At 39.8% G+C, this 18,819-nt stretch overlaps 1 protein-coding gene across 1 annotated transcript in view; it reads left to right on the top strand.

The window, feature by feature from the left end:
* Positions 1 to 18,819, top strand: part of LOC143738548 (uncharacterized) — a 76,278-nt gene that overhangs the window by 13,536 nt on the left and 43,923 nt on the right. Inside the window, exon 2 of the mRNA XM_077230549.1 lies at positions 13,294 to 13,395. Coding sequence (XP_077086664.1) covers positions 13,294 to 13,395 — 102 coding nt within the window. The remainder of the gene's footprint in view (positions 1 to 13,293; positions 13,396 to 18,819) is intronic.

Below are 18,819 nucleotides of genomic sequence, written 5' to 3'. Positions count from 1 at the left end.
ATCCACCACACACTGATACACACATAATCCACCACACACTGATACACACATAATCCACCACACACTGATACACACATAATACACCACACACTGATACACACATAATACACCACACACTGATACACACATAATCCACCACACACTGATACACACATAATCCACCACACACTGATACACACATAATCCACCACACACTGATCCACCACACACTGATGCACACATAATACACCACACACTGATACACACATAATCCACCACACACTGATACACACATAATCCACCACACACTGATACACACATAATCCACCACACACTGATACACACATAATCCACCACACACTGATACACACATAATCCACCACACACTGATACACACATAATCCGCCACACACTGATACACACATAATCCGCCACACACTGATACACACATAATCCACCACACACTGATACACACATAATACACCACACACTGATACACACATAATCCACCACACACTGATACACACATAATACACCACACACTGATGCACACATAATACACCACACACTGATGCACACATAATACACCACACACTGATGCACACATAATACACCACACACTGATACACACATAATCCACCACACACTGATACACACATAATCCACCACACACTGATACACACATAATACACCACACACTGATACACACATAATACACCACACACTGATACACACATAATCCGCTACACACTGATACACACATAATCCACCACACACTGATACACACATAATCCACCACACACTGATACACACATAATCCACCACACACTGATACACACATAATCCACCACACACTGATACACACATAATCCACCACACACTGATACACACATAATACACCACACACTAATGCACACATAATACACCACACACTGATACACACATAATCCACCACACACTGATACACACATAATCCACCACACACTAATGCACACATAATACACCACACACTAATGCACACATAATACACCACACACTGATACACACATAATACACCACACACTGATACACACATAATCCACCACACACTGATACACACATAATCCACCACACACTAATGCACACATAATACACCACACACTGATACACACATAATCCACCACACACTGATACACACATAATCCACCACACACTGATACACACATAATCCACCACACACTGATGCACACATAATACACCACACACTGATGCACACATAATACACCACACACTGATACACACATAATCCACCACACACTGATACACACATAATACACCACACCCTGATACACACATAATCCACCACACACTGATACACACATAATACACCACACACTGATACACACATAATACACCACACACTGATGCACACATAATACACCACACACTGATACACACATAATCCACCACACACTGATACACACATAATACACCACACCCTGATACACACATAATCCACCACACACTGATACACACATAATCCACCACACACTGATACACACATAATCCACCACACACTGATGCACACATAATACACCACACACTGATACACACATAATCCACCACACACATAATCCACCACACACTGATACACACATAATACACCACACACTGATACACACATAATACACCACACACTGATGCACACATAATACACCACACACTGATACACACATAATACACCACACCCTGATACACACATAATCCAACACACACTGATACACACATAATACACCACACACTGATACACACATAATCCACCACACACTGATACACACATAATCCACCACACACTGATACACACATAATCCACCACACACTGATACACACATAATACACCACACACTGATACACACATAATACACCACACACTGATACACACATAATACACCACACACTGATACACACATAATCCACCACACACTGATACACACATAATCCACCACACACTGATACACACATAATCCACCACACACTGATCCACCACACACTGATGCACACATAATACACCACACACTGATACACACATAATCCACCACACACTGATACACACATAATCCACCACACACTGATACACACATAATCCACCACACACTGATACACACATAATCCACCACACACTGATACACACATAATCCACCACACACTGATACACACATAATCCGCCACACACTGATACACACATAATCCGCCACTCACTGATGCACACATAATACACCACACACTGATGCACACATAATATACCACACACTGATACACACATAATCCACCACACACTGATACACACATAATCCACCACACACTGATACACACATAATCCACCACACACTGATACACACATAATCCACCACACACTGATACACACATAATACACCACACACTGATACATACATAATACACCACACACTGATACACACATAATCCGCCACACACTGATACATACATAATCCACCACACACTGATACACACATAATCCACCACACACTGATACACACATAATCCACCACACACTGATACACACATAATCCACCACACACTGATGCACACATAATACACCACACACTGATGCACACATAATACACCACACACTGATACACACATAATCCACCACACACTGATACACACATAATACACCACACCCTGATACACACATAATCCACCACACACTGATACACACATAATCCACCACACACTGATACACACATAATACACCACACACTGATGCACACATAATACACCACACACTGATACACACATAATACACCACACACTGATACACACATAATACACCACACCCTGATACACACATAATCCACCACACACTGATACACACATAATCCACCACACACTGATACACACATAATCCACCACACACTGATGCACACATAATACACCACACACTGATACACACATAATACACCACACACTGATACACACATAATCCACCACACACTGATCCACCACACACTGATACACACATAATCCACCACACACTGATACACACATAATCCACCACACACTGATGCACACATAATACACCACACACTGATACACACATAATCCACCACACACTGATACACACATAATCCACCACACACTGATACACACATAATACACCACACCCTGATACACACATAATCCACCACACACTGATACACACATAATACACCACACCCTGATACACACATAATCCACCACACACTGATACACACATAATACACCACACACTGATACACACATAATACACCACACACTGATGCACACATAATACACCACACACTGATACACACATAATCCACCACACACTGATACACACATAATACACCACACCCTGATACACACATAATCCACCACACACTGATACACACATAATCCACCACACACTGATACACACATAATACACCACACACTGATGCACACATAATACACCACACACTAATGCACACATAATACACCACACACTGATACACACATAATCCACCACACACTGATACACACATAATACACCACACACTGATGCACACATAATACACCACACACTGATACACACATAATACACCACACACTGATACACACATAATACACCACACCCTGATACACACATAATCCACCACACACTGATACACACATAATCCACCACACACTGATACACACATAATCCACCACACACTGATGCACACATAATACACCACACACTGATACACACATAATACACCACACACTGATACACACATAATCCACCACACACTGATCCACCACACACTGATACACACATAATCCACCACACACTGATACACACATAATCCACCACACACTGATGCACACATAATACACCACACACTGATACACACATAATCCACCACACACTGATACACACATAATCCACCACACACTGATACACACATAATACACCACACCCTGATACACACATAATCCACCACACACTGATACACACATAATACACCACACCCTGATACACACATAATCCACCACACACTGATACACACATAATACACCACACACTGATACACACATAATACACCACACACTGATGCACACATAATACACCACACACTGATACACACATAATCCACCACACACTGATACACACATAATACACCACACCCTGATACACACATAATCCACCACACACTGATACACACATAATCCACCACACACTGATACACACATAATACACCACACACTGATGCACACATAATACACCACACACTGATACACACATAATCCACCACACACTGATACACACATAATCCACCACACACTGATCCACCACACACTGATGCACACATAATACACCACACACTGATACACACATAATCCACCACACACTGATGCACACATAATACACCACACACTGATACACACATAATCCACCACACACTGATACACACATAATACACCACACCCTGATACACACATAATCCACCACACACTGATACACACATAATCCACCACACACTGATACACACATAATACACCACACACTGACACACACATAATACACCACACACTGATACACACATAATACACCACACACTGATACACACATAATACACCACACACTGATACACACATAATACACCACACACTGATACACACATAATCCACCACACACTGATACACACATAATCCACCACACACTGATACACACATAATCCACCACACACATAATCCATCACACACTGATACACACATAATCCACCACACACATAATCCACCACACACTGATACACACATAATCCACCACACACTGATACACACATAATACACCACACACTGACACACACATAATCCACCACACACGGATACACACATAATCCACCACACACTGATACACACATAATCCACCACACACTGATACACACATAATCCACCACACACATAATCCACCACACACTGATACACACATAATCCACCACACACTGATACACACATAATACACCACACACTGACACACACATAATCCACCACACACTGATACACACATAATCCACCACACACTGATACACACATAATCCACCACACACTGATACACACATAATCCACCACACACATAATCCACCACACACTGATACACACATAATCCACCACACACATAATCCACCACACACTGATACACACATAATCCACCACACACTGATACACACATAATATACAACACACTGATACACACATAATACACCACACACTGATACACACATAATCCACCACACACTGATACACACATAATCCACCACACACTGATACACACATAATACACCACACACTGATACACACATAATACACCACACACTGATACACACATTATCCACCACACACTGATACACACATAATACACCACACACTGATACACACATAATACACCACACACTGATACACACATAATCCACCACACACTGATACACACATAATCCAACACACACTGATACACACATAATCCACCACACACTGATACACACATAATCCACCACACACTGATACACACATAATCCACCACACACTGATACACACATAATACACCACACACTGATACACACATAATACACCCCACACTGATACACACATAATACACCACACACTGATACACACATAATACACCACACACTGATACACACATAATCCACCACACACTGATACACACATAATCCACCACACACTGATACACACATAATCCACCACACACTGATACACACATAATCCACCACACACTGATACACACATAATACACCACACACTGATACACACATAATCCACCACACACTGATACACACATTATCCACCACACACTGATACACACATAATACACCACACACTGATACACACATAATACACCACACACTGATACACACATAATCCACCACACACTGATACACACATAATCCAACACACACTGATACACACATAATCCACCACACACTGATACACACATAATCCACCACACACTGATACACACATAATCCACCACACACTGATACACACATAATACACCACACACTGATACACACATAATACACCACACACTGATACACACATAATACACCACACACTGATACACACATAATACACCACACACTGATACACACATAATCCACCACACACTGATACACACATAATCCACCACACACTGATACACACATAATCCACCACACACTGATACACACATAATACACCACACACTGATACACACATAATCCACCACACACTGATACACACATAATCCAACACACACTGATACACACATAATCCACCACACACTGATACACACATAATCCACCACACACTGATACACACATAATCCACCACACACTGATACACACATAATACACCACACACTGATACACACATAATACACCACACACTGATACACACATAATCCACCACACACTGATACACACATAATCCACCACACACTGATACACACATAATCCACCACACACTGATCCACCACACACTGATGCACACATAATACACCACACACTGATACACACATAATCCACCACACACTGATACACACATAATCCACCACACACTGATACACACATAATCCACCACACACTGATACACACATAATCCACCACACACTGATACACACATAATCCACCACACACTGATACACACATAATCCGCCACACACTGATACACACATAATCCGCCACACACTGATACACACATAATCCACCACACACTGATACACACATAATACACCACACACTGATACACACATAATCCACCACACACTGATACACACATAATACACCACACACTGATGCACACATAATACACCACACACTGATGCACACATAATACACCACACACTGATGCACACATAATACACCACACACTGATACACACATAATCCACCACACACTGATACACACATAATCCACCACACACTGATACACACATAATACACCACACACTGATACACACATAATACACCACACACTGATACACACATAATCCGCTACACACTGATACACACATAATCCACCACACACTGATACACACATAATCCACCACACACTGATACACACATAATCCACCACACACTGATACACACATAATCCACCACACACTGATACACACATAATCCACCACACACTGATACACACATAATACACCACACACTAATGCACACATAATACACCACACACTGATACACACATAATCCACCACACACTGATACACACATAATCCACCACACACTAATGCACACATAATACACCACACACTAATGCACACATAATACACCACACACTGATACACACATAATACACCACACACTGATACACACATAATCCACCACACACTGATACACACATAATCCACCACACACTAATGCACACATAATACACCACACACTGATACACACATAATCCACCACACACTGATACACACATAATCCACCACACACTGATACACACATAATCCACCACACACTGATGCACACATAATACACCACACACTGATGCACACATAATACACCACACACTGATACACACATAATCCACCACACACTGATACACACATAATACACCACACCCTGATACACACATAATCCACCACACACTGATACACACATAATACACCACACACTGATACACACATAATACACCACACACTGATGCACACATAATACACCACACACTGATACACACATAATCCACCACACACTGATACACACATAATACACCACACCCTGATACACACATAATCCACCACACACTGATACACACATAATCCACCACACACTGATACACACATAATCCACCACACACTGATGCACACATAATACACCACACACTGATACACACATAATCCACCACACACATAATCCACCACACACTGATACACACATAATACACCACACACTGATACACACATAATACACCACACACTGATGCACACATAATACACCACACACTGATACACACATAATACACCACACCCTGATACACACATAATCCAACACACACTGATACACACATAATACACCACACACTGATACACACATAATCCACCACACACTGATACACACATAATCCACCACACACTGATACACACATAATCCACCACACACTGATACACACATAATACACCACACACTGATACACACATAATACACCACACACTGATACACACATAATACACCACACACTGATACACACATAATCCACCACACACTGATACACACATAATCCACCACACACTGATACACACATAATCCACCACACACTGATCCACCACACACTGATGCACACATAATACACCACACACTGATACACACATAATCCACCACACACTGATACACACATAATCCACCACACACTGATACACACATAATCCACCACACACTGATACACACATAATCCACCACACACTGATACACACATAATCCACCACACACTGATACACACATAATCCGCCACACACTGATACACACATAATCCGCCACTCACTGATGCACACATAATACACCACACACTGATGCACACATAATATACCACACACTGATACACACATAATCCACCACACACTGATACACACATAATCCACCACACACTGATACACACATAATCCACCACACACTGATACACACATAATCCACCACACACTGATACACACATAATACACCACACACTGATACATACATAATACACCACACACTGATACACACATAATCCGCCACACACTGATACATACATAATCCACCACACACTGATACACACATAATCCACCACACACTGATACACACATAATCCACCACACACTGATACACACATAATCCACCACACACTGATGCACACATAATACACCACACACTGATGCACACATAATACACCACACACTGATACACACATAATCCACCACACACTGATACACACATAATACACCACACCCTGATACACACATAATCCACCACACACTGATACACACATAATCCACCACACACTGATACACACATAATACACCACACACTGATGCACACATAATACACCACACACTGATACACACATAATACACCACACACTGATACACACATAATACACCACACCCTGATACACACATAATCCACCACACACTGATACACACATAATCCACCACACACTGATACACACATAATCCACCACACACTGATGCACACATAATACACCACACACTGATACACACATAATACACCACACACTGATACACACATAATCCACCACACACTGATCCACCACACACTGATACACACATAATCCACCACACACTGATACACACATAATCCACCACACACTGATGCACACATAATACACCACACACTGATACACACATAATCCACCACACACTGATACACACATAATCCACCACACACTGATACACACATAATACACCACACCCTGATACACACATAATCCACCACACACTGATACACACATAATACACCACACCCTGATACACACATAATCCACCACACACTGATACACACATAATACACCACACACTGATACACACATAATACACCACACACTGATGCACACATAATACACCACACACTGATACACACATAATCCACCACACACTGATACACACATAATACACCACACCCTGATACACACATAATCCACCACACACTGATACACACATAATCCACCACACACTGATACACACATAATACACCACACACTGATGCACACATAATACACCACACACTGATACACACATAATCCACCACACACTGATACACACATAATCCACCACACACTGATCCACCACACACTGATGCACACATAATACACCACACACTGATACACACATAATCCACCACACACTGATGCACACATAATACACCACACACTGATACACACATAATCCACCACACACTGATACACACATAATACACCACACCCTGATACACACATAATCCACCACACACTGATACACACATAATCCACCACACACTGATACACACATAATACACCACACACTGACACACACATAATACACCACACACTGATACACACATAATACACCACACACTGATACACACATAATACACCACACACTGATACACACATAATACACCACACACTGATACACACATAATCCACCACACACTGATACACACATAATCCACCACACACTGATACACACATAATCCACCACACACATAATCCATCACACACTGATACACACATAATCCACCACACACATAATCCACCACACACTGATACACACATAATCCACCACACACTGATACACACATAATACACCACACACTGACACACACATAATCCACCACACACGGATACACACATAATCCACCACACACTGATACACACATAATCCACCACACACTGATACACACATAATCCACCACACACATAATCCACCACACACTGATACACACATAATCCACCACACACTGATACACACATAATACACCACACACTGACACACACATAATCCACCACACACTGATACACACATAATCCACCACACACTGATACACACATAATCCACCACACACTGATACACACATAATCCACCACACACATAATCCACCACACACTGATACACACATAATCCACCACACACATAATCCACCACACACTGATACACACATAATCCACCACACACTGATACACACATAATACACCACACACTGACACACACATAATCCACCACACACTGATACACACATAATCCACCACACACTGATACACACATAATACACCACACACTGACACACACATAATACACCACACACTGATACACACATAATACACCACACACTGATACACACATAATACACCACACACTGATACACACATAATACACCACACACTGATACACACATAATCCACCACACACTGATACACACATAATCCACCACACACTGATACACACATAATCCACCACACACATAATCCACCACACACTGATACACACATAATCCACCACACACATAATCCACCACACACTGATACACACATAATCCACCACACACTGATACACACATAATACACCACACACTGACACACACATAATCCACCACACACGGATACACACATAATCCACCACACACTGATACACACATAATCCACCACGCACTGATACACACATAATCCACCACACACATAATCCACCACACACGGATACACACATAATCCACCACACACTGATACACACATAATCCACCACACACTGATACACACATAATCCACCACACACTGATACACACATAATACACCACACACTGACACACACATAATCCACCACACACTGATACACACATAATCCACCACACACTGATACACACATAATCCACCACACACTGATACACACATAATCCACCACACACTGATACACACATAATACACCACACACTGATACACACATAATCCACCACACACTGATGCACACATAATACACCACACACTGATACACACATAATACACCACACACTGACACACACATAATCCACCACACACTGATACACACATAATACACCACACACTGACACACACATAATACACCACACACTGATACACACATAATACACCACACACTGATACACACATAATACACCACACACTGATACACACATAATCCACCACACACTGATACACACATAATACACCACACACTGATACACACATAATACACCACACACTGATACACACATAATACACCACACACTGACACACACATAATCCACCACACACTGATACACACATAATACATAAAACTCAAGACTTTCGGAATAGTTTATATCGTAAGCATCTTGATTCTTCCAAATCCTTTCCGTTAAAAGATATAATCTGTTACTATAAAGATAAAGTTAATACTTCAATGAATTTCACTGTTCATTTTTTTTATTTTGTTTGGGAAATGTTTTATTCACAAGCAGAAATTCTATAAATCGCTTTCTACTTTTCCACACTTCTTAATTGAAATTGATGCATTCCTTAAATCTCTGAGGTTGATTAAGAACAAGAAAAATGACAGATTCTTGAAATATTATGATGATTTTCTTTTTGGTAATACCACTGACGCATAGTGTTTCCTCTATATATGTTTTTTATTTTATTTATTTTTTATTTTTTTGTATTTGGTAGTTTCATTCCTGTAGAAGTTCTATCTGTTCTATCCTTTATGTATGCTTATTGTTTGATACATAATCAATAAAAAAAGTCCACCACACACTGATTTCTGCATTGAGACATTGATGGGATACTGTATAAAGAGAGTTAGTCCAGTCCAGGCGCCCCCTGCAGGGAACACACACACACACACACACACACACACACACACACACACACACACACACACACACACACACACACACACACACACACACACACACACACACACACACACACACACACACACACACACACACACTATAGTAATCTTGTTTCCTGATGGATTCACTCTGGAGAAAATGAGAATGGCCAGTTTAATATCCACACGGTTGGCGGGTCTGAATGTTTTCATGCTGTGTTTATTTACACATTTCCAGCACATCTCTGACAGACGCAAGATTAAAACTACACTATTACATTTTCTGAAGAGAGGTGAGCGACCCATGCAAACGTTTTCCTGGGTCGTTACTGGCAAAGTTACTATAGTCAACCAAAGCTAAAACCATTCAAAAAAATCGTAACTTTGAAAAAATATATATTTTGAAATATTTTATATATTTACTGTATATAAACTTGTTGCCAATATGGCATTCATCATTTTTATTTAGTTTAACCTGTAACACTTTACAATAAGGTCTCATTTGTTAGCATGAGTTATTGCATTTACTAACATGACATTACATAACAATAGACTATTTTTTACTATTAAACTATTTTAACAATTTATTACTATTTGAATATATAAAATAATTTTATATGTTAATTTTAGTTAGTAAAGATGTTCATATTCATGTTAGTTCATAGTCTATTAATTAATGTAAACAGATACAATTTTAAAGTTAAAATGCATGAACTGTAGAAGTGTTGTTCATTATTAGTTTATTGTAAACTAACGTAACTAGTGTTAGTTAACAAATGAAACGTTATTGTGTGTTCAGTTTAACTTGATGTACTAAAATAACTGAAATACAAATGAACAAACACTTCTAAATCTCTGTGATGTTCTGGGCTCTAGTTATGGCTCAGGTTCCTCCTCCAGACATGAAGGATTTCTCCAGTAATGTGTTTTATTGAGGATTTTTATTGTTGTGTTTTAACGGATCATCCTCTCTTTATTCTGTAGATATTCTGAAGAAGAAATCCGGCAGAAAGTGGAAACGTTTCGGCAGATGCTGATGGAGAAAGAGGGTGTGATAACTCGAGAAGGCTTGCACCCGCGTCCACCGTGAGTCAAACACACACACACGCACGCACGCACGCATGCACATACACTCACTCACACACACACACACACACACACACGCACGCACGCAAGCACATACACTCACTCACACACACACACACACACACACACACACACACACACACACACACACACACACACACTCACTCTCACACACACACACACACACACACACACACACACACACACGCACACGCATTCACTCACTCACTCTCACACACACACTCACTCTCTCTCTCTCTCTCACACACACACACACACACATACACACACACTCACTCTCACACACACACACACACACACACACACACACACACACACACTAACTCACTTACTCACTCTCACACGCACACTCACTCACTCTCTCTTACAAACACAAACACACACACACACACTCACACACTCACACACACGCACTCACTAACTCACTTACACACACACTCACTCTCACACACACACACACACACACACACACACACACACACACACACACACACACACACACACACACACACACACTAACTCACTCTCACACACACGCACGCACACTCTCTCTCTCACACACACAGACTCACACACACACACACACACACACACACAAGTCAAGTCAAGTCACCTTTATTTATATAGCGCTTTTTACAATACAGATTGTATCAAAGCAGCTTGACAGTGATAACATGAAAATAATATAACAGAGTTTGTTTCTAAAAGAAAATTGAGTCAACGTCCACTTTAAGCAAGGCAGATCAATAATATTATTGAATATTAAATGTCCCCAACTAAGCAAGCCAAAAGCCAAGGCAACAGTGGCAAGGAACAAAAACTCCATCAGGTGACAGAATGGAGAAAAAAACCTTGGGAGAAACCAGACTCAGTCGGAGGGCCAGTTCTCCTCTGGCCAACGAAGGAACAGTGCATGATTTATGATTCGGGCAGCATTACAAGTCAGATTGGATCGGAACATTTAGAATATTTATCCATTTCCATCTTTTGGAAGTCCAAGTAATCACGCCGGTGTTGAGACGAGTTGTTGAGGATCAGTGCCGTCCACCATAGAGGGTCCATTTCGCCGGTGTTGAGTCGTCTCTTCACAGGCTTTGTGATTGGCGTATCTGAAGTCTCTGTGAAAGGCTGGATACAAACTGGAGCTGACGAACGCCGTTTTTCTCGGGACTCGCGTCCCGAGATAACAGCAGAATAAGCAAAAAGGGAAAATAATTAGCGTAGCTGCTGTTCATAATGATTTCCATAACACGGGCGTAAATGATAAAAAACATGAAGACAGTGACTCTTGCGTCCCAGAGTCACCCCCCTCCGTCCCCCACTCAACTCAGCCCTGCTTACTGACCTCTACATCCCTCCTGCTGCTGAGACCCAACCACAATCTCACAATCTCTCCGCAACCCAACCATACGCACCGACCCGTTTGACTAAGGCTGTCGAACCCCACTGTCGTCGTTAAAGCAGGTTCAGTGGCAACGGTTCTGTATGGCATACCAACTACCGCAAAACACAATATCTACCCAACCACCCGTCATTCACGCAATATACACAGGAACGTAATGACTGTAAATACTATGCAACTTATACAAATAACCTACAGACTCTTCAAGTTTTATAATATTAAATGCATTTGATCTGATTCAGCAGTGGTATAAAAGGTAAGCATTATGTAAATGCCTGGCTAAAGAGATGCGTCTTTAATCTAGTTTTAAACTGGGACAGCGAGTCAGAGCTTCGAACAATATCGGGAAGGTTATTCCAGAGTTTTGGAGCTGGTCCAAAACTCTGGAATAGAGTTCCAGAACACACACACACACACACACACACACACACACACACACACACTCACTCGCTCTCACACACACACTCACACTCACACACACACTAACTCACTTACTCTCACATGCACACTCACTCACTCTCTCTCATACACACACACACTCACACACACACACACACACACACACACACACACACACACACACACACACTGATGTTTGCAAACGATTGATCCGCTCTGATCTTATTTTCCACATGTAATTGAATAAAGTGTGTTTCCTGTAGAGACAGTATCATAAAGCGTTTCTGTGTGACACTGTATTACTGTGATCAATGATAATGCAGACCAGCAATGACAGGACACATCCATAACGGTGATATCGCATGGGTCATATATAAATGTACATTAAATACAATTACTAAAACTGGAAAAACCCTAATCAATTTACATAACCATTTAGCTAAATATTTCAATAGAAAAACACAAAGTTAAGTTCTACACAGGGATTCAAATGGATCGTCTTTTCTTTCTGATTCATTTGCATTGTATGAACTCTCTGAACGAACTGATTCACTAAATGAATCTGACTCCCTAACACTCCCTAACACTACGTGCAATACAAACTGTTGCCTTCAAGTGCCTACTAGTTTAGAAATCAAAATTACAAAACGCATACAGAATTTTCAGATTTCTTTCACATATCGATAAACACTGTTTTTTTTTAGCTCTGGTGCATCAAAATTATGCGCATTAGATGCGTATTTTATAATCTCATGCTGCCATAGAGAATAAACTGGCATAATGAGAAGTATTTGAAGTCATAATCTTGGTTTACATGTCGAGTCATGTTGAAATATACTGCATGTTTAAAAATAAAAGGTGGTCTTTTGCTGCATGAGTGTTTGTTTCATAAACACACATATATATAAATAGACAGATCGCTTGTTTGCCCTAGTGAACGACAAGATCCAAAGTGATTACAAAACTAGTACAAAGGTATAAAAGTGTCAGAATGTTCAAGTATGAAATTAATCAATTACAAATAACTGCAGCTCTAACATTCTCAGATATACAGGGATTTTCTTGAATGAAATATTTATGCTCTTCACATTAACACAAGGTGAGACAGGTTTTTGATGATGTCACATGATATTTTTTATTTTTTTATTTCAACCATGTCATGTAGTTGGGAAAAGTCATGCAAAGGAAAAAAAAAACAGAAGATCATTTTAGAAATAGTGATTTTGCACTTTAAAACAATAATGCAATTTTTGATTTATTCTTATAGGCTACAAAAAATCATATTGGATTTACCTTTTGTTGCTGTCAGATGATCTATCTTACACTGTTGTGTCAGCTCAAACCGTGGCATTTAGATGTAAAGTCATGCAAAGAAATAAATAAAAGATACAGTGATTTCCAGAATAAAAGACTCAGCTTGCACGTGTACACCAGCTAAGGCAGCTTTTTGATGTATTCATATACAAAACATTCAGATTTGTCTTGCCTTTTATTTCTGTCACATGGTGTTCATTTCCAGGTGATGGCTTAAACCATGGCATTTAGATGGAAAGAGTCATACAAGGAAAAAGAAACTGTGAAGATGTTCATAAAAACAATGGTTTTCCATGATAAAATGATTCATGCTTCAGTTTAAAACACACACAAAGTTAATACAATTTTTTTTTCAAAATTACCATTGTGGCAGCTCAAGTCATGGCATGTAGTTAGAAAAATGAATGCAAAGAAAGGAAAAGAGAAGAACATGTTCAGAAATGCACTGATTTTGCATGTTAACAAGTTATTACTGCATTTTGTATGTATTCAGATACCAAACCTTCAGATTGTACTTGCCTTTTTTGCTGTCGCGTGATCTTTCTTACAGGTTTATCATTGTGACGGCTCAAACAATGGCGTGTAGATGGAAAGAGTAATGCAAAGGAAAAAAAAAACAAGATCATGTTTGGATTTTTACAGTGATTTTGCACTTTAAACAGGATTAATACAGTTTTATGATGTACTTAAAACATCAAGATTGGACTTGCCTTTTGTTGCTGTCAGATGATTTATTTTCCCACATCATTGTGGCGGATCAAACCATGCAGATGGAAAGAGTCATGCAAAGAAATAAATAGAAGAACATGTTCAAAGTTTTGATTTTTAATCATTTTCTTTTTAATCTTAACTTACCTCCATGTAATGCCTCATAAAGTAGTGTTTACTAGTGCAGCGCTGCTTTGTGTACAGCCGTTACCAGGGAAACGGTTCTATTTCTGCTGTTCCTAAGCGCCACCTACTGTTAGAGAGTGGATTAGAGAATGTCTATCCACCTTATTCATTACAGTTTTTTACTACACAGTAATACTTACACATTTCCTAAACACAGTTAGCACTACATCCGTCTGTTGTAAGCTATACTATTAACACATTTCTTGTTGCTTTAACACAAAATGCATACAATTAACACAAATTTTAAATGCTTGAACTTCTTTTACACACAAGCTCAAACAAGACCAAAACTATGGATTTTTACTGGCAAATTTACCAATGCTTTAACAGATAACACCATGTTCTAAACCTAACATTACAGGCTAAAGTCAAGTAAACAGCTGTTTATATTGTGAATTGAAACACAAAGATATCCCGTATATTTTATTCAATTGTTACTGAAAAACAGCTGATTAAATTATGCAAATATATATACATTTATTTTTATTTATTTTATTTATTGCAGCAATTTTTTCATTACAGTAACCGTACATTATAAAGCACTCTGAGGTGAATTTCTGCAGCAAAAGACCTAAACCCAACAAAACAAACATGTAGAGAGGCTTCAAAAGAAACTGCAGTGCGAAACACAATCTATGATCAATACAATATACTGTGTGTTGTATAAGGGCAGACCTGACACATATAAAATAATGCAGTTTATGTAATTCCATCTGATGTTCGTGTTTTTATGACATTGTGCTATGATCGACGAAATCTTCCTGTTGGACGAGAACATATGTTAGTGTTTTTAGAGACATGTTTGCAGTGTTTTGGTAGACATAGTGTATTGTTGCTAGTGTATTATTGTATTTTGAAAATTAGTGTTGGAGTTTAGTTTACAATGTGAGCATGAAATTAACTGTTTTGCCAATTGTGTGTTGTAGGTGTGTTGGTGCGTTAAGAGTTTAGGAAATGTGTGAAAAGTATTGAAATAATTGTCATAGCGATTGTAAAAAACTGTAAATAGTATGCTTGTATATAACAATTCATATTTCTAAAGTAGCATTTCTGACTTTTCTGCCTGGAGTTTAAGATGGCGCTGTTGTGAATAGCTATAGCAAAAAAGATTACTTGGCCTCAAAAATGATTCGAGCACACTTGGTCCATGACCACTGTCTTAATAGCCTAATAAATTAGTCTTAGTAGCTACCTCACGTCTTTACTTGTAATTGGTTTCCAGGGCGAGAAAATGCTTAACATGAAATCGATTTGTTTCCTCAGTCGCTGTTTGTAAAGATTGCACGTCATACATTTACTAAAAAAAACTATCTTCTTCTGACGAGTAGCCTATTTCTTAAATGCCAGCAGACTTTCCACACACAACTCACTATGACTAACGTTAATTTCCCACA

The sequence above is a fragment of the Siphateles boraxobius genome, unplaced genomic scaffold, assembly GCF_051911475.1.
Source record: "Siphateles boraxobius isolate OS27281-9 unplaced genomic scaffold, OSU_SipBor_1 149, whole genome shotgun sequence".
NCBI lineage: Eukaryota > Metazoa > Chordata > Actinopteri > Cypriniformes > Leuciscidae > Siphateles > Siphateles boraxobius.
The sequence above is the reverse complement of the archived record's forward strand: the minus strand, read 5'-3'. Positions and strand labels throughout refer to the sequence as shown.